Below are 21,220 nucleotides of genomic sequence, written 5' to 3' on the forward strand. Positions count from 1 at the left end.
TATGTGTGAGTGGTTTCTAAATCACTGCTAGATACCATTAAATAAGTAGCCCTCAGAATTTGCTGAATCTAATTTAATAACAATTATAAATTTAAGCTTGCTCCCTGGGCTTTCTAAAGAAAACAATGCTTTTTATAGGGTAGATAGTAGCTGTTTACTAACAACAGTCAAATTTTGAAGATGTTTAAGATGAAGGGGCTTTAGGTAACAAATAGTTGTAGGTATCAAGTTCTTTTTGAATTTCAGTGTGACTGAAAGATTTGGCAATACAAAATCTTAAACCTCCATAAATGGGTGGTAACTCTCCCTCTGTCCCCGAGCCTCAGGACTGCCCCATGTGCCGCTGCTCATCCCTGCCTGACGACTTCACCTGCTGCTCTGACTCAGCTGCCACCGCTCCTTCGGGATGTTCAGCCTGGTATTCTGAAGTGGTCGGTGTAGCTCTCCACCTCTCAGCAGCAGAGTCACAAGAATGACTTGGGGTAAAAGCCAAACCTGGGCAGAGAGGCCAACACAAGTACATACGCTTCTAGAGGCAGCCTAGAAGAAAGCTGGACTTTTTACAAGGGCATGCAGTGATAGGACAGGGGGTAATGGCTTCAAACTAGAAGGCGGCAGGTTTAGATTAGATATCAGGGGAAAAAAAATCACTATGAGGGCGATGAGACACTGGAACAGATTGCGCAGAGAAGCTGTGGCTGCCCCATCCCTGGAAGTGTTCAAGGCCAGGCTGGACGGGGCTTTGAGCAGCCTGGTCTATGGGAGGTGTCCCTGCTCATGGCACACCATCATGAACTAGATGGTCTTCAAGATCCCTTCCAACTCAAACCATTCTGTGAGTCTATGATGCATGCTGACCCATCACACAGGACAAATCTTGCCCAGGGCTGAATGCCCATTTGAACATGTGAAGAATGAGCTGGATGAGCAGCTGAGGGAGATAAGTTATCTCCTTCCCCAACATTAAAATGGGGCTGGAAGTATGTACCACACACACAATCTCCCTAATCGCCTTGAGCACCCATTATTAAATAATTACTACAGGATATCATAAACCAGTGTGTCTGATAGTCCTTGTCCTTATAAATCCGAGCTGCAGCTGTGGGAGCATAAGCAAGAACAGACTTTGAAGCAGTGATGGGAGTGGAAAGCTGCTGTGGAGCAGCCAGCCTGGCCTCACCATGGCCTCTGAGCCCCACAGCAGAGCTGGCTGGGTCGTTCCCAGCCCCTTCAACCCAGTGAGCAAAGATGATTTACACAAGCGTGTTAACTGAAACGGCGTAGGGAGCATCACAACATCACAATGACTGCCCTGTTGTAACCTGGAAATGCCCCGCATGGGGAGCGGTGACGAGGACCTGAAAGTGGCAGCACCTTCTCCGGACGGCTGGGGCTGAAGGAGGACGTGTGCCTCCCCCTCACTCCCACCGCTCAGTCCCTATGCCTCGGTCTCCTCTTACATGCAAAATGCAGGTAAACATATTCATCTCCGAGGAGGGGGAGACTGTGAATAAGATAATGATAGTCAAGTTATTTTAAATTGAAAAATTCCTAAGTCTGGTGTGCAATGTGTTTTTATTTCTTTGCTTGTTTTTCAGAGATTTTTTTTCTCTTTGTGAGCATCCATAGAAACATCCTTGCAAGATGTGCATCTCATTTTCACGAGAATTCTATAAAAACCTCAGGGAACAGCAACTATATTACCTGAAGTTACCTTTATATCATAAGATATAGGTAGCAACTAGTCAAGAGACACAAAGGACCTCTGGAATTTAAACTTGTTAGGCGTTCTGCTTAATACAGCTGAGCAAGAATTTATGCTGGCATTGAAGTTTTCAGAGCTAGGCTGTGCTATTTAAAATAGAATCTCACACTAATGAGCCTAAAATAAAATAATGTGTGGAAGGAGATTTCAAACTATGCTCAATTGTATCAGTCGTTCGTATAAACAGAAAAAACTGACAAATGCAACCAAACAGCACCCTCTTCCGGACACGAACACCCGCGCAAAACGCGTCTTCACGGATTTTGCAGCAAGTCGTAAGAGCTGTGCTGGTCCTAAAGGAGAAAGGGAGAGAAGGTAAGATGCTGCAGACAACGTTTAACATTCCATTTTCCAAGAAAAAACATAGACTATGTTACTCTCCTTTTATTTTTCTGTATGCTTTATATTAAATGATGAAAAATTAACAGAAAGAGAGAGACAATTTCCTCCAAAAGTAGATCCTAGTTATGAAAGATTTATTTTCATCACAGTTTTATCGTTACTGTAAGACCCTTCAGGTGGGTCACTCAACAGATCTGGGTTAATTTTTTGTATTCATTTTTGTCTTTTTCCAAACTTATCATAGAGATACAGTTTTTCCCCCAATGCATTTTCAGAAAATAGTTTGTGAAGCTACATTTTATTCTGTAGTTCTTTACGAGCAAATATATTTTATGTATTTGATATTCTGCCTTCTTCAGGAAGATGCTCTTATGTTTCTGATTCTTGACTGAATAAATTTAATTCTTAAGTTCAGGTTTCCAATGCAAATTTAAAATTTGCTTTCAATGAATATGCTGCCACACTCCCTGAAACTCTTGAAGCCTGATAATAGATGAATGAATTTGTTCTAGGATTCCTGGAAAGCAAACACATATGACCATGGGGAATATTACCATGACAAAGATTTAATTGTAAAATGAAAATGAGTAGCAGTTGAAGTTCAGACAGCATTTCCCTAGCTGTGATTTCTGCATGCAGATCTTATTCTAAAGCAACTTAAGATGTTGCCCCCTCATGTTTGTTACCCTTTTCATGAATCTTTTCAATGCCTGAAAAAATAAAGTACCGACATCTTGTGACATGAACATGCAGCTAAAGCTTTCTTTCAGAAGGATTAAAATTATTTAACTTTTTTTTTTAGTGGGTGGTACAGAGTTCAGGAATAGTAGCATTAAATTGTGCTGCGAAAACAAAATACTTTTTTTTTTTTTTAAATTATATTACATCAGGACTGACCAAGCTTCACAATTAGAGATCAGTAGATAGAATTTCCTAGTTGGAATGTCCCCCAATACTTTGTAACGTAGCAATATGTTTAACAGTTCAAATGCAGAGTCCTTTGCACGCTATTTCTGACAAAAAAGATTTGGAGTTATACTTCTCTGTGTCATGGTGGAGTTAACTAAAATTTGCACACAAGGTGTCTCATATACTTTGTTTATCATTCTAACAACATCAAATGTTATCTAAAATAGCACAAAAAGCAACTCAACTCATGCTCACTTGAATAATCCCACTAAACTCAAAATAGGACTTTTCTTGTAAGAAAAACCTGCACTTGTCAGGAGCTGTAGCTCCAATGCCCAGGACATGGTATTTAATAAATGCTGTATAATTACACAACCCAAAAGGAATTTTCTTTTTATCTGTCATCAGCTAATCTAGCTGAAGAAATCTTTTAATTTAAAAGTTGGAGAGGTTTGATCGCTAATAGCCAAGATACAAGCAAAAGTCCTTCTTACTGTGATCTGACAGAAAAAAAAAAAATCCTCTCTTATGGACCTTTGCACAAACCATGGTTGTGTGAAGAAGAAACCTGATAAAGGAGATTTTGTGGCAAATTGATAGCCATTGCTTGTACTGAAAGTCTGCGGTCTTTTCTATATGCACAGACTTTGTGAAAGATGGTAAGATTTATAGAGAAAAACTGAAGGAAGAAGATTATTTTTGGTAAGCTTTGGAGTGTATGAATTAATAAATTCTAGTTGTCCTGGCTCTTAGGAATTCCATTCTGTCTAAATTTCAGTTTTGTTTTCTACTTTCCCTCCCCGGTAGAGTTGAACCTGGGAATAGCATCACTCAATGGCTCGTTAGTTTGATAAAGTGGCATAAGTGACTATAGCTACAATGGGTACTTCTAGCTCAGAAGCATTTATAGGTCTCAAGGGAATTCTGAAAAACACCAGAAAGTCTTTAGGTACTGAATCACAGGCAAGTATTTTGAATCTTTAATTTTTTTTATATATTCTTTTCTATGAGAATGTCAGAACTAAAATATGGAATATGCTTTTCCCACTTGGTTTCTATTACTTGTAAAGCATTCAAAAGCTTCTAGAATAAAATTACCTCTATGCCCTGCTAGGGAGCAGGCAAAACTCCACTGAGTATCAAGGGAGTCCCTCTGCTGGTGTTGCTTTCCATCTTTAACCCAAATATAATAATAAAAATGACTAAATATTAGACTGGAGCTGTACAATCTTAGATCCAGCATTTATTTGTTACATGTTTATCCCAGTGGAGTTTTACTCTACTTTTGCATTTATACAAAATGTGATGAAATATATTCCATGAATTACCAAGTTTATTTTCAGGTGTGACACGCTCATCATCGTAATAATGTATGTTTGTTTTAAAAGTTTGTTCAGATTATGATAGCAGCCAATTTGCACTTAGGAAAAAAAAATTGAAATGTAAAGCAAAGAGGTAAGAGGTGCAGAAAGGATGGGAAGGTATGGCAGAGAAACGGTTTACGAAGAAAAAGTGAATTGCAGATAATAGATTTAAAAAAAAAAAAAGATTGCAAAGCTTCAAAAAATCCAACAGTTTTAGAATAGTTTAGGGATACTCCAGCAAAAATCTCAGATCCACACAACTCTCAGGAAAAAAAGTGGCATAAAACATTTTCTTAAGAATAATCGGAGCCTGGTATCGGAACAGCGTTTTCATGCAGAAAACCCCAAGGCGCAGCAGCCCCCTGCACACCCAGCTGCAGCGGCAGCAATGCAGCATCAGGTACGTGTCCGCTGATGCCCCCGGTCCCTCGCCCTGGGTACCGCCAGGCCTCCATCCACAGAGCCTGCGCCAACCGGGGCTGCCAGGCAGCGGGCAAAGGACAATTTGTGCTGAGAAGCAACTGCAGATAATCAGAAATTCCCTGAGAAACGGAATTCAATCTTGAAACAATATAGCTTAACTTTTCTAATCATAACCGTGTATTTTCCATTGTGTGAAAGACAATGAAGCATGGTTGCATGGTTAACCCCACAAAACCCTGAAAATTTCCCCAGTGTGGATTTAGGTCTGCTTTCTGGCAGTGAATAATTAGACATCTCAACATAAAAATACATTTCTATTTTGTTACAGTATACATTTAAGAATTAATCACAGTTGTCAATGTGCTATTTCAGTGAATAATATATTCATATTGAGTTATTTTACAGTTCATACAGCAGTAAGAAATATCTTAAGGTACTAACTGATTATTTAGACTTTATTATAGAGGAAAGCAATGACATGGGAAATATTGTATAAATAGCAAATACATTAAACAGCAAAATCCCTACCTTGCATTATGAATTGAAATGACATTATTTTAAAACATTTGAAAGACATCATCATAATTATATGTTATCAACACAGAGACAGATTACCTATTATTTTAACATAATTAATTTGAGCTCAGTGCATTTATGTTGCTGTGTATGTCATTATCCATCAATATAATTATGAAATGCTAAAAATTGGATTTTGAATCTTCAAGTTATTTTAATTGGCTGGGTTTTTTCTCTACATCCACCATTCGTCTCCATCTTCAGCGTTTGAAAATTTTAATTACAATTTACATTTCTTTTTTGTCTGTCCCCTAGGCCACATTCCAATCTCACTTGTGATGTTTTCGCACCAGGGCCTTCAAGAGAGATAAGCTTTCCCTCTTCAGTGACCACAAGCTTATAACCAAGTTTATATGCTTTTCGTGCGATGCTGTTGGGTTTCTTTCATATCTTATTAGTATGTTCTGTTCATTTATACATTTATACCTCCGGTTTCTATCTTTTTTTTTTTTCTCTTTTAAACCTATCGTCCTCCACCTATTGTGAAAAGCAAACTAAACAATAAACGGTATAATATTTTAAAGGGCTGTCACTATGTCAGGGTTTGTTCTCCTGTCTAGCTCAACCAATAACTCTCCTCCCAGTACTTCAATAGGTTGGGGTTTTTTTTTCCCCTCTCTGCTTGCAAGGTAGGATACGTTGCCCCTGTGTGATCTCAGATGACGGGGGGGTAGATGGAAGCTCTGTACCAAGGTAAAAGTCTACACATTTCTTGTCGTACATAAATGTCTGTCTCCAGGAAAGCACTGAGGCCACAGCTGTCCAACGCAGCGCCTGGGAACGCCTGTCTCCGAGGCTCTGATGAGGCCTGACTTTTTTATGCCTCTGTCTGATTTTTTTTTTTTCTTTCTCTCTCATGATTGACATTTGTCTTTTCTGGGCCTTGTTTGCTTGCACTGCATTTGTAGGGAGCCTGAAGCACTGCAGTATTTTCATTTCAGTCAGGTTAAGGGTGATGAAGATTACACATGCATACTGATTTATGCCTTAAAGGCTGGAAATAGTGTCAAGTGTGATCTCAGCAGAGTTCTGCTCGATGACTCAAGAGCTCAGTGCGGTGTTATACTCTCAGACATCAATCCTCATCCGGTGAAATGAAAACTCTCTCTGTCCAGAGCATCATTCAATAAAGTCCTGATATGTAAGTGTTATTAGTTATTAATAAGATAATAATGATGTTTTCAATGTTCACGCCAAAGCCAGAATCGAGCCTTTGTCGGGCTAAGTACTGTTGAAACACAAAGCAACGAGCAGTGCCAGCCTCAAAGAGCTTTCACTGGAAATGTGCACTTGATACCTGGTATCTGTTATGCACGTTCCGCATATGCACGTTATGCACATACTTGTGTGCTTCTGAGAACATTTCACTACAGAAGTTTAATGCAAAGAGGCAGTAAGTCTAATGTTTTAAAGACAGGTCCTTACATTATGATATCTGGAAGCTTGTAAATAGCAGTGGATCTGAAGGTGGCCAAAGACATGAGGCATTTTTTTAAATATTTTGAGCTCTGCATTACATGGAAGTCAGTGCCAATTGACTGTTTCTTCTTCTTCTAACCATATATGTAAAACAAAAGCAAAAAAAAAACCCAGAGAGAGAGATTTAACAGCCAATATTCTCTTAAGGTATAAAAGACTAAGGACTTGAGCCACAGGTGCCTGCATTGCAAGCTGTTGGTACTTCTTATGCCGGTGCCTTTCTCTCTCTGGTTTTAACCACACGGAGCTGCCTGCACCTTAAAAACTCTTCCCAGCACAGACGTTCTCAGAATTCATATGTCCCTATGAAAAGTATTCATTTGGCCCCACCTCCTCTTCCCCCGATGAAAAAAAGCCTGCAAATTCCTAGCCAAGCTATATTTGCAGAATGCTGGGAAATACCAGATGGGAAGAACAGCGGAAGAGCAGTCCAAGACTGAGCACTTTCCTTCCAATCGCCTTCAGCCCCTGCCAGCACAGGGAACTGAGCCGTTCGGTTTGCTACTGACCAAGCGCTTTTTGCAAGACGGCTGGAAGGAATGATGGAAGGGGTGGAGGGAATTCCTCTTTCAGCTGCCAGTTGCAGCAGTACACTTAGCTCTGAATCTTTTCTTCTAAGTTAATTAAACACATCTCATTTAATGGTGTCCAACTGAATAAGGCAGCAAATGTTTCTAAAAGAGCTGGTAACGCACCAGACATGAAACCGTTCATACCTGACTCAGTAGTGCAACCTCAGACCACCCCTGTATCAATTAAATATTGCCACCCTGACACCCAGTCTGAAAGAGCAAGCACATCAGTGAGTACGGCTGCAACGCTCTTTCCCTGCTGTATTTGTTTTGGCAGCCAAAAGAGGGGCATGTAGCCTGCCTAACTGTCATTACAGGTCCTTGGATAAGTGAAAATTCACTTTTAACGAAACACAATGCTGATTCTTTTCTAATCAAGTCAAGCAGGCTTCTATTCTAATGAAAAAGCGTTAAACCAAAGGAGAAACAGATTAAAATAAGTTATGCTATACTCCAAAGTACACCTGCGACTGCAACTGTAATTGGTGGATAGACAGACAGGCAGACACACTGTCAGCTTTGGAAATGGGTCATAGTGTTCTGGAAAAAACAGCAAAATGAGTTAAAAGTCAGCTTTCAGTTCTACAGTTCTATCTATACTGTGGAAAAACAGATTCAGGTTGATTACTCTGATTTAATTTCTTTTGGATATAGTCCCAAAACAGTCTCATCAGCACTAACCATATTCCTGTTTCTGTGCTATGCTTTATAGGTACCGGCTGGGTAACCATGCTAATGTAAAACCATCTATATTTCCAGAATCAATGTGAATTCCTTAATTTTTATTGGGGTGGGGAAGCAGGGGGGAATTCTGAATGAACTTTGAAACTCCTAGTAATCTTCCACATTCAATACGCATCCTGTGGAGTTTATTTGGCTTCCTTCTTTGATAGTATTTTAATGTGTTAATCAAATTTTTAATCTAAAATTGGATTAAAATATACCCAAGGTCTTGAAGTGAGATAAATATGATCCTTGCAACCAGCACTACGATGTGCTATCAAACACAGTTAGCAGGTTCCAGAGGCCGGAACTAGGATTATCACCTTTTGTGTCTTATCTTGGGCCCCCTAACAATCCCATGTCTGTGCTATATTGTTTTGGCAAAATGGGTCAACGGAAATGTCAAGCAGACACCACTTTCCCAGGAAAATAAAACTTCAAGTGTAATATGAACTGGCATCTGAAATTCTGGGTACATTTAGTGCATACACAAACTATTCTGCATTTATTAATGAACACACAGTTACATCCACACAGCTCTAAAACCATTCAGCAGCAAAATCAGACTCACAAGGAAAAAGCGGAATTAATAGTTTGTTTTCCCATTCGCGTTCATCCCCACTATATGGTCTTCAGTTACCCATGTTAGTCCATTCTGCTCCCCCTGCTACTCCTCTATCACCAGGTGTTTCCCCCCCACACCTTGCTGTGCCCTCCCCAGAGCACAGGATAAATATTGGTCCCTAACACAAGTCTAAAGATAGCAGGAGCCCAAATTGGATGCAAAAAGCACATAGGTGTCTGTCAGTGACTTGAGCTGCCAAACGCTGGGTCTTTACTGGTCACATGCAAATGGAGCTTTTTTTGTGTCTTGCAGCTTGGTGAAATTCAAGTAGCAAAAGGCATCTACCTGAACTAAAGGCCACCTGACTTCCAAATTTCCATTTTCTATTCTGTGTCTGCATAATGCTGTGGTTCATTCCTGAATAGCTGCATTTTTAATACAGGGCGAAGCAGCATAACTTTCAGTGAGCTGGCACTCAGACTGGCTCAGCCAGTTTGTTGCTGCAAAGCGCTAAATGCACTTGGCACAAAACATGTCAATCCCCCCCTAAAAAGAGGTGTCATCTTATAGAAGAGTTTTCTCCAGCCCTAAGCAGGAGGAAGGCTATCTGCCTGTAATGCACACCGAGGTCCACATCCAGAAACCCACTCAAACAATGGAGAGGCTTTCCAGTTTACTTTAGCGGGCATCGGATTCATATTTGGCACAATAAATTACATGAGCTTCGAGATTTGGGGTGCACGTGACTGAAGAAAAGGTTGAGGGCTTGTGGAAAGCAAATGGTCTGTAAGATGAGAGGTCTTGAAGACTGGTAAAAAGAGATGCAATATCAGCGTGGTCTTCTGGCAATCATGGCCAGATTTTGCCATAATTTTGCATGAAGACCACTAATATGACCTAAAAAGCCAAAACTTAAGGCTAGTTTTCACCGCTTCTACTACCCCAACTTAATCCTACTGTCAGCCCTAACTTGTTTCCAAACTCCCGCAAACACTGCTAGATGAATTAAAGCTCTATTTTAAGACAAAGGCCTCTGGGGACGCAGGGCCAAACCACACGTGAGGCCTCAGCCCCGCTGCCATGGCAGGGCCGCCTCAGACAAGGTGCCTGTGGGGCAGCTCGCCCCTCAGGGAACGCACAGGCGTTAATCATGGCGGTTTGCCTTCTCAGGGATATTCCCGCATGGCGCCTGTCCTCGAGACCGGCAGAAACGACAGGCGGGGGGTGGCGAGAACCCTCACATCCCTCAGCCCGGCGGTAGGTGAGGGCGGCCGCAGCCTCGCCGCGGCCACTGAGCATGCTCGGCTCCTCCGCATCCGCCCCCGCTCGGCGGCCGGGAGGCGCGGGGGGAGCGGCTCCCCGTCGGTAATAAGCCCCTTGCAGGTGGCGGAGGCGGTGTGCGGGGCTGGCTGCCGCCATGAACCCCGGCGGTGGCGGCGGGGGGGTGGCGCCGGCTTTCCCCGGCCCCGTGCAGTGTAAGTGCCGCTGCGCGCCGGCGGGGTATGCGCGCTCCGGGGCCCGCGCGGCGGAAGCCGAGTTGAGCCGGGGCCTGGGCAGGCCCCGAAACCTGAGTAGCGCAAGAAACGGGCGGGAGCGGAGCCCGGGAACCTGACTGGGGCGTGCGGGGTGGGGGGGGAGAACCCGGGAATCTGGGTGAGCGCCGCGGCCCGCACCGGCCGTGAGGGGCTGATGGGCGCCGGGAGCGGCGGGCCCCGGGCAGGCTTTGCGGAGCGAGGTCGCGGAGCGGTGGCGGGGACGCCCCGCGGGACCCTGAGGCCCTCGGGGAAACGTGCCTGGGGGCACGGGCGGCCCCGTTCGTCCCCTCAGCCCGGCCCCGGGGGTCCCGCAGCGCACTAATGAACCCCGCAGCTCCAGGCAGGGCCGGGTCCGGAGAGGCTCCCCCGCGGCCGGGGCACTCGGTCAGGGGGATGTCCGTGTGTCAGTTTGAGCGGCTTCCGCCATTGCCGTTCCCTCAGGACGAGCTCTTAACCCTGACGCTGTTTCCACAGTCCCCGGCGGCACCACGGTGCTGGTGGAGCTCACCCCCGACATCCACATCTGTGGCATCTGCAAGCAGCAGTTCAATAACCTCGATGCCTTCGTTGGGCACAAGCAGAGCGGTTGCCAGCTCACTAGCGCAGCGGCCGGGGCCACCAGTACGGTCCAGTTTGTGTCAGAAGAAACGGTGCCGTCGACACAGGCACAAACCACGACCAGGACCATCGCTTCGGAGACCCAAACCATCACAGGTATTTTGGTGTTACATACCAAGAGCCCGAAAGCACTCGGCACCTGCATAGTGGCAATGTGACGTAGCCCTCTGCTCGTGTCCCCCCACCACACTAAGCTAACATAACACTTTTCACATCAGTTGTCACATACCTGCAAGCAAAGGAAGAAAAAAAAAAAAAAAAAAAGTGATGTGCTGCATTCTTGTTTTTGGTATGACAGCAGTTACTTAACTTGCATCTCAATTAGCAAATTCACTTAGAGAATTGCTTAAGTGTTGTGTAACCAACTTCTGCAAACTAATTAAAATTGTCAATACTTATGAAAAATAATGCAATTACTATGCATTTTATTTTTTTAAGAGTGCTCTTGATGAAAAACAGACAGAGAATTGCTGTAGGGCGCCAATCCAGGCCTTTTTATGTGAGAACACTGCATTCCCTAACATTGCTCCCAAAACTAATTGGCAGGAAAAATATTACTCAAAATTTCTGCCTATGTGAAGGCTCAAGTGAGGTCCTGATCATGCAGACATTTAAAGAAAACCGGAATTTTGTTCCGTGTGTGAAGGTTTGCCCTTCTATATATAGTTTTATTTTATTTTGGTCTGGGACCTTACTAAAATCCAAATTATTTGACTTTAATTTGGATAGACAGATTAGGGCAGAGAATCTGGAAGAGCAGTGAAAACTGAATTCAGGGCTCACTTCCAGGAATTTTTGTATTATAATCTCTCAACTTGGTGTGGGTTTTGGATGAGTCATTTTTCTGCTTCATATTTACTCATCTTTAAAACGAGGGCTGTTATATCCTTGTGCCCTTTTGAGGTATAGTGTTGTTTAATTGATTTAAAAGCTGCTACTTTGGCTGAGATAGTTTCACCTGTTATTCTTGTGAGTAACAAGCTAAAAACAGTATAGTTGGAAGAAGCTGAACTTTTTTAACAATTTAAAAAATAAAAATTGTTTACGTGATGCCTTTTTGACAACATTTGCCATATAAGTAATCTCAGGTTTTTTTCTCCTTTGGGCTGTAGCACAGCCAGTGTTGAAAAACAAACATACCTTTATTAATGTAAGACGTGGACAGGCATCAGGAAAAAAACTGAATTTGTGAAGAAACTGCACGGTGCAGTCAGATAGGATTCATAGGGAGACAAGTGGGCCTATGTAGGGTTGTACTAAGTTCAGCAGGGCTCATCAGGTCTTGACAAAATTTTCACTGATAGCAAGGAAGAGAAATGTCTTTCTCCTTTCCCCCTCCCCCACATGAATAGGAAGCCACAAGCAGGAATTTTGCAGGAAAAACAGAATAGAGAAGTAATTAATTAAACTAGTAAATAATTAGATCTTTCTGATTGGAGAAGTTAATGTTCTCAAATTGAGTTATTTTATGTGTTTAGTTTCTGCACCAGAGTTTGTTTTTGAGCATGGCTATCAAACGTACCTGCCCAGTGAGAGCAGTGAGCCTCCAACCGCTGCTATCGTCTCTACGCCACCAAAAGCACGTTCGAGAAAATCCAATTCCTCACTTACACAGAAGAAGCTAAACTGCTGCTATCCAGGTGAGATGTGGACTGTACCTTCTTCCTTTTCATTTTAAAATTGGTAGGTTTTATATAGTGATGTGCACGGTAGCACATCTTAAGCAGTTAAGCATCTCTCTTAAGCAGTTAAGACGTGCAGAACCTGCATGGCAACCTGTTTACTAAGGGTGTGATGTACTACCATTGGTACCAGTAGTAGTTTTGCCATTGCTTTCACGTGTCCTTAGACGATTGCCCTATACTGTGGCGTACTCTGGCGATGCTGCAGTGAGTTTGTGTGTAGACATTGGCCTGTGCCCACAGCCGTAGCAATGTTAAGAGCAGAGTCTTGTTACCTTTCTGCTAACTGCCATTGTTGTACACAAGAAATATTATACATGCATTTTGCATTATATGTTTTATCATTGGTCAGTTAACATTTTTATAAGGATGGATTGAACCAAAGTATTTGGAGATCTTAACGAGTGAAAACCATGGAATATGCAGAAAATGTGTGCAGAGACTGTGATGTAGATGAGTAGTCATATTAATGGTAGCAGAAGTCAGTGTCTCATTTTGCAAGCTTGCCTTCATTTGAAAGGCACATTTCAAATGCTTAGCATTCATTGCTGTAAGACTGTAGCACTTTCCACTTGGACAGAATTCCTGAACGGTGAGCTGTTACCTGAGTTCCCAGTCGTGGTAACTTGAAGTCATATGTGGAATTAATTAGTTCCCCTAGTATCCTCTGTGTACTGTAAAGAGCATCTCAAATCCTGGACAGAGATTCCAGAGAACTTGTTTCAAAGCTTACAGAAAACAATAACGTAGAGAGTTGCCTCCTAGGGGAAGCATTAGAAAACTAAAATTCATAGGTAAACCGGTCACTATTTTAAGTAGATGTGAATAAACAAGATAGGGAATTGATTTTCTGTTAATACTGAATTTTAAAGAGAAAGTTCTTTTCAAGAAACGTAATGCCCAGAATATGGCAGTATATTTTTATTATTTTGTTAGATTTTCCTTTAATGATCATAATCTTAACCATTTTCAGGTTGCCAGTTCAAGACTTCCTATGGCATGAAGGATATGGAACGTCACCTACGAACACACACAGGTTTATATAGTTGCTATATTTTGGTTTTGGTTGGTTTCCTCCTCTTGGCAAGAGGTATTTTCATACAAAATAATATATCTATAGATAAATTGGATAGAATGTACACGTATGTCTGTACACTTTAGTATTGTAGTTCTCTGTGCCTGGGGAATTGCCCTTTTTGGGTAAGCCATGTCCTACTATGAGTAGTACCACTCACAGCTGTGAAATGTGAAACACTGTACATCAATTTAAGGCACAGTTAAATTTCTGAGGTGCAGACCCTGCGTTTATCAGGGTAAGCGTGGTGGTGTGTAAACCTAGGTTGTTCTTTATATGAAACAGTGATTTCAGCATTTCACCTCCCTTCCCCCTAAGCTGCAATTTCAGAGTTATAAAGGGAGAAAGTTTCAAAGGGTCTTCTAAAATTGTTGCACTCGTGCATGCAGCCTTCTGGAGCATAGAAGAGTCCTTAGCTGATAGGATGGCTGTGGAAATCTAGTGTTCAACTTCTGAAAAGATCTTTTCTGCTGAAAAGAACTTGCATCCTTATGGCGCAAAAATTCTTGATATGTTTATGTGCTTCTGTTTGTTTCAGGAGACAAGCCCCATAAATGTGAAGTTTGTAGCAAGTGTTTTAGTCGAAAAGATAAGCTGAAGATGCATATGCGTTCTCATACCGGGGTGAAGCCTTACAAATGCAAACACTGTGACTATGCAGCTGCTGACAGCAGCAGTCTCAACAAGCACCAGCGCATTCACTCCAATGAGCGTCCTTTTAAATGCCAGATCTGTCCTTATGCAAGCCGCAACTCCAGCCAGCTAACTGTACATCTCAGATCCCACACAGGTACGTTTATGCTAAAATGTAGATCTGTAAAAGTTTAAAGGTCGTTGGGAAGATTTTTAAAAGATATACAGGTGTCAAGGTGCCAGAAAGGGCCTATTCGAATTGGCAGAAGCACCAAGGCACACAGCTGCTGTGAATTTCTTGCGCATAGAATCTAATAGGGCAATACATACAACTCTACTAAAAAAAACTGGAAGCAATCAAGACAGGTCTGATTCTTGGTAGACTTTCTTCTAAATTGATTTTGAAGCTGCCTGTTAGGTGTTCTTAAACCAGTAAAACTGAAGGATCTAATTGATTAAGAGCATCTAGGTTCCTATCTGTGTCTCAAATCTGGTCCACTATATTAGAAGTACTGAAATTATTTTATAATTGAACTAGTTATATCAGTGTAAACCTCAGCTGTATAATTAGCAAATAATTAGCAATTTAACTTACACTTCTTCATTTAAGTTACACTTTTTTTGACGTTTCTTTATGGTAGCTTCCATGTGCAGACTGATGGACATTGACAGTGTAGTATGAGCAGCCAGAACTATGTTCTGCCCATACCACTTTTGCTCTATGGATAGAAAGCTTTAGCCTCCAGTCTTATAAACACTGTTTCATTTTATATTTGCATTATTTGCCTAAGTTTCCTTTTAATCAGATTTCTCTTTTATAGATTGTTCCTAGAAGAGGTTTGCTGTAAAGATACTGCTGTACAGTCGTCTTTGTATGTTGTTTTTCACCTAATCCAGGGTACTGGATTAGTTTCTGTGTTGTCTTTTATACATTTGATTAGTTCTGTGAATTTTAGCTGCAAGGTGGTTATGGTTCAGTGACTACTAGATTAGCTTTGAACATCTACATGTACCTACCTACATCTGATTCTGAATTCGAGTACTAAACAACATTAGTTCAGATGCGTGCAAGATGGGATTTATTTTGAGTAAATAAAGGAAATAAATACCTTGTGCATTGTGAAGGAGAGGAGGGTTAAACCAATCTGTCTGTGGCAGAAAAGAATCTTTTCTACTTCACAAATCTGCTGTGATGGAACAGGCAGGACTGTCAGGCAGTTGTTCTACAAGTTTCCCTCTTTCTGTTGCTATATGAGAAGATGTGATGGTCAGTCAAAATAGTATGGGTTGTTATGAGAAGTTATCTGTTAGGAAACACACTAGTCAGAATATGGGTCTTGCATTTTCCCCGTGTCGTATAAGAGCATGCATACTTGTGCATTCATGTACATGGGCAGATATGCTCTGAATTTGGCTGTGGGAGAACCTGTGAATGCTCATGGTTCTCCTGTATTTCCAGTAGATTAGATTTTTGTGGCTTTAAGTATTGCAATAGTTGGGAAGGGGTTTTAGGCTACCTTATTTCTTTTTGGCAGGTCAGTCTGCTGTATCTTAAGCAATTGAGTTATGCTAAAATTAAAGTCTGTAGTGTTGTCTCTTCATTTCTCAAAATCCTCTTTCGTAAAAGGACTTCTTTTGATTCACTGAAAGGAGGTGCAAGAATTTTGAAAGTAATCATTTCATCCTTCTCTAGGTTACAAAGGTGTTATGCACACAGGCAATTTTAGGGGAAAAGTAAATTATGTAGATTATATTGCTTACTGGAATTAAATTAGTCATTCTCTAGAAGGTGAGTGTAGTCTACATTGCTCAGTGTGAGATCATCTACATAGCATTACTTGTTGAACTAGTCATCTAAAGATCAGCTTCCTGATAATCTGAGTAAAACTGCTCTTACAATTAATAATTCCAGGATCAGACACTCTTCTTCTTTTTTTTTTTTTTTTTTAAGCTATATTCTGTCAGTGTCAATTATGTATGGACAGAAATGCAAAGAAATATAAGTAATGGACCACTCTTTAAATAAACAGAACCAGCATACTTTGCTATATTGCTATATTCAATGAAATTACTAATTCTTTTTCATATATTGTGCTACCCTGCATGTGAAAATTAAGACATTGAAATATGTACTGTGCCAAGTAGATAAAAATTCAGTAGCTGAGTGTGCAGCTGAGACTGTAAAATAAACTAGATGAACAAACAGTGCATCTTCATTAATAAAATCTGTTTAATATAGATAATACACCATATATATCAATTATTAAACAGATACATGGATTAGCACAGTAGGCCACAACTTGATTTGAAAAATATGCAGCTAAACCTATGACATATGTAGCTGGATAAGCAAATTATGCAAAATTATAGTTATCACAAACTCTGTAAAATATTAACTTATAAAATAAATCAGCCATTTGCAGTTTGATTATTAAAGAAGATAAATGCTTGCTGAACTAAGTACGCTCTCTTTTTTCTTCTCGCACCAAGGGTGTCTGAGAACTAATAACACAATTCTTTCACTTTTTCAAAATGGTTCCTACGTAAAGACTTCATGCTCAGGTATTACTTTAGAGAACTACATATTTATATTAAAAAAAAAAAAAAAGGTTTCTTTAATGTCATTTTAAAGTAATTTTTTAATTACTTCAGAACAGAGTCACTGGTCTTTACCCTGGAATTGATTATGGAGCTCAACAGAGCTACAGCTTAATTTGATCATGCATGTCGTGACACAAGCATGCAAATAAAGAAAATGCAAAATAGTGGATTAGATCCAGGCAATTCAAATCGTTATTTGTGGCAGGTAGTCTGACATAAATAGGCTTACAGAGATCTTGCAGATGAATGTTCTTTTTTCATGCCTTATCAGTTAAGAATTTGACCTGACTTTCAACTACATTGTTAGGTTTCTGGACTAGCATTGCTCTCAAAAAACAAACAAAAAAAACCCCACCATGCACTTATGAATATTTTATGCACCTGTTTGCATGAATGTAAACTGATATTGCGTGAATACAAACTGATATTAGATTTTCTTGAAGTGATCTGTGGAGCATTATTAGGTGTGCTACATGGGGCAAATATCTCTCTCTTGGTTGCTGTAATGCCAGAAAAACAAAAGCTTGATGTTACTTCTCGGTGTAAGCATATTTCCCCGGTGTAAGCATATTTCCCCAGAGTCACAGACTTGCATGCATGTTTCATTAGTCTCTCACTTGTCTTTTCCAGTTGCATTTATGTACTTGTGATCCCTCTTTTTTTTTTCTTTTTTTTTTTTTTCCCCCTCTCCTGTCACTGTAGTGATGCTGTGGTTGTGCAGTCACCTGCCACTGACCTAGGTATGGACTTCTGTCCCTACCTCTCCCTGTGTTCTGGACAAGAGTTTCCATGGCCTTCCTGTACTAGCAATAGTATTTGTGCTGCACCACATGAACCAGGCCAAAAAAGTAATTGGTTCTTCTTGTCAGCTGATCTAACTCAACTATATGGTTGAGCAGTAAAGCTGGTGCCCCTTAAGCGTCTCTTTCTGCAGTAGCCTACCATTTATCTAGGCTTACAGTTAACCTACAAGCCTCCCTGTAAATCTTGTTGTGTAAACCCCAGACATGGTTGTGTTTATGTTTTCTTAGACTTCAAAAATATAGCAGCTGTTAAAGTTACAGTGTTTATTAATTTTAAACACTAGTTGAGATGCACTGTTGCTAAAGAGGGACAAATGGGAAACTTCAGTCAGTTTTCTGGAGCACACTGAACAGTTTTACACGGAAAGTGAACTAAAAATGGAGAATATCTAAGATGCAGACATGAAAAAGCAACAGATGCAGGCAGGCATGCTCGTGGGGAGTTTGCACACAAATATGCCAGACCAGGTGATAAATACTGTGCCGTTAAAGTTCTCTACATCTTGAAAACATGCTGTGAGTTTCCAGGTATGTAGAACAAGTCAGCTGTGCATAATTCCTTATAGCATTGGTCTCTCCAGTGGATCTTGGTATCTCATCTGTAATTTGAACTGTTTTTTATTGACAGGAGATGCTCCATTCCAATGTCAGATGTGTCCTGCTAAATTTAAAATCAACTCAGACTTGAAGAGGCACATGCGTGTGCATTCTGGTGAGAAACCTTACAAATGTGAGTTCTGTGAGGTGCGGTGTGCCATGAAAGGAAATTTGAAATCACATATTCGTATCAAGCACAGCATGGAAAATACTCTCAAGTGTCCAGAGTGTGAGTTTCAGTGTGGAAACAAAACAAGCCTTCGGCACCACATAAGAACTCATCAGCCTGAACAACCAGTGAAGTGCTCAGAGTGCAACTACTCTTGCTCCAACAAGGCAGCTCTGAAAGTGCATGAGCGAATTCACTGCAAAGATCGTCCTTTCAAATGTGAATTCTGCAGCTTTGATACCAAGCAGCGGAGCAACCTGACAACACATGTGAGGAAAGCTCATGGTGACAAAGTCAAGACCAAGAAGCAAACTATGGAGAAGAAGGAAGGAGATAGGCCAAAGCAAGGTGGCTCCAGGCAAGTTGCCAAATTGGATGCCAAGAAAGCATTTAAGTGTGACCTGTGTGATGCTTCCTTTGTCCGAGAAGATTCTCTTAGGAGTCATAAGAAGCAGCACAGTATGTATAATGGATCTAAAAATAACGAACTGGCTGTTCTGCAGCTCCAGATGGATCCCAGTCGGCAGACCAGTGCCCCAATTACTGTCAGCCACCTCCAGGTCCCACTTCAGGCTGCTCAGGTTTCTCCATACAATGAGGGAAGGGTCAAGATCATTGTGGGTCACCAGGTCCCTCAGACTAACAGTATTGTTCAGGCTGCATCGGTGAATGTTGTGCCTCCTACGTTAGTTACCCAGAATCAGGAAGACCTTTCGGCCAATAGCCGCTTGCAGCTGCTGGGCCAAGTCAGTTTGTTGGCACCACCTCCGCCTCCCATATCTCAAAGCGAAGCAGGGCCTGTGGCACAGCCAGCAGTTCTTCTCACAACCCATGACCAAAGCGATGGAAGCGCTTTACATCAAACTCTGATTCCTGCTGCTTCTGTCAGCAGTCATGAGGCTTCAGCAAACCAAGCTTTCATCACCAGCTCTGGAATCAGCTGCTCTGACTTAGAAGGTCTTAATGCTTTGATACAAGAAGGAGCAACAGAAGTGACTGTGGTTAGTGATGGAGGTCAGAGTATAACAGTGTCCACTTCAGCTCCCCCTCCTCCTATCTTTTCTTCCTCTCACACAGAAGCCCCTAAGCAGACCTATTCTATCATTCAAAGTGGAGCCCATACAGCTTTGCTGTGTCCAGCAGACTCCATACCAGATTAGTCGCAGAATACTATTACTAAACAAATTTCAATCTCAGAGGCAATGCTGAATTCAGCAGAAACGCATAGGACGTAAGTGAATGCAGGATTTTTCCTACAAAGCCAAATACCTTTCACTTACACATTTTACTTGTCTGTACATGGAAACATACATCTTGTATGTGAAAAAGAGGATGTGTATATTTATGTGCCTCTGTGGAAATCAGATGCTGTGCTCTGTGTAAAACCTGAGTATCGAAGCAACTGTTGGCAATTTCACCAAGCAGTAAGCTTCCCAGAACATGATTCTTATATTGTGCTGGCAAAAACAAGAAAGCCTCAGCCTATGATGAATTACCTCCACAGTAGACCCGTTCTTTTATGCACACACGAAAAGGTAATAGCCGAAGCCATTCTGAAGTATGTTTTTTAAGTGAAGTCTATTTCAATTATATGCTATGTATGCATTAACTGCACCTGGCTGATTGTTGATCTGTAAGAAATATCTACTACTGGGTCTAATGCAGCCTTAGTGACGTTTAAGGGGGCTGTTCCTTAATATCTGTAGAAGTTGCTAGCACCTGGCACTGAAGTTGGAAATGCTTATGCAGAAGACTAGGTGATGAGGCTTAGAAAACAAAAGAATTTTGTCCGTCCATTAGTAATAGCTAACTTTGTTAGCAAGAACACTATTGCAAATTATATATATGGCACAGTGATCTCTCTCAGAGGCACCTATATTTTAAACCACAAAACAACTGCAAATATATTTTTTACAAACACTACTTAAAGTTTTGTTTTTATTTTGATGCTGCCTGTTTGTAGTTGCGTGGGTGGTAAAAGTGCATGAGATTTTGGCTCTCTTCAGGTTAAAGGGGAAAAAGGAAAAGATAGAATTAATTCCATTTAAAATAAAAGTTCTGGTCTGAAACTAGCATAAATTCAGACTGGATCACAATGAGATAGCAATTTACCATTATATGGTGCACATTTCTATAATGAATGAATTCTAGGCTGTATTTTGAACTATGCAATATTATAGCCCTATCTGGTGAGCATTCTTGTAGAGGTAAGTAATAATATTTTCACAACTAAACTGCCTGGTTAAAGAACAGACTCTCAGCTTGGGAAAGCAGGCAGTTCTGTAGGTACCTGGATCTGCAAAAATCAGATCATTTCACAACCAGGCAGCATCCCAAGGACAATTGTTAACATACAGGAAGACTGAAAAGAGTCAAGTTAAGTTTCACAGTATTTCAAGTCAAGTTAAATTTCACAGTATTTGCTAGTGGAAGACGTTGAATGATTGCTTTATGTGCTAGAAACATGCTTGGAAAACTTACAAAGATTATATAATTAGGACCACTTTCTGAACAGGCCTCGTGTTTGAAATGTTAAGCTTGTACAGCCTTCATGGGGGGGGGGGTGCTCCCCAGTCCTTCCCTCTGTGATACATACTCTATGTACAGTGTAAGGCTTCTTGCTGTACAATGACAAGTAGGAAAATGCAGTCATAACTCACAGTCGTAGAGGTTGTTCTTTAAAATATGACGTTGTTGTTGTTGAAATAAGGGTTGTTTAAGCTTGACTGCTCCATTATCGCTGTCTTCATTATTTATGGAAAATGGTAGTTTTGAAGATCCTTCTCTCT

General features: G+C 41.1%; 1 protein-coding gene across 1 annotated transcript; it reads left to right on the top strand.

The window, feature by feature from the left end:
* Positions 1–10,052: 10,052 nt before the first annotated feature.
* ZFP64 (ZFP64 zinc finger protein) lies at positions 10,053–20,797 on the top strand. Its single transcript, XM_063350454.1, has 6 exons — positions 10,053–10,193; positions 10,728–10,967; positions 12,350–12,511; positions 13,527–13,589; positions 14,167–14,418; positions 18,294–20,797. Exons 1-6 carry the CDS (start codon positions 10,136–10,138, stop codon positions 19,589–19,591), a joined length of 2,073 nt encoding a protein of 690 aa, XP_063206524.1. The 5' UTR covers positions 10,053–10,135; the 3' UTR covers positions 19,592–20,797.
* Positions 20,798–21,220: the final 423 nt, after the last annotated feature.

The sequence above is a fragment of the Chroicocephalus ridibundus genome, chromosome 12, assembly GCF_963924245.1.
Source record: "Chroicocephalus ridibundus chromosome 12, bChrRid1.1, whole genome shotgun sequence".
Taxonomy (NCBI): Eukaryota; Metazoa; Chordata; class Aves; order Charadriiformes; family Laridae; genus Chroicocephalus; species Chroicocephalus ridibundus.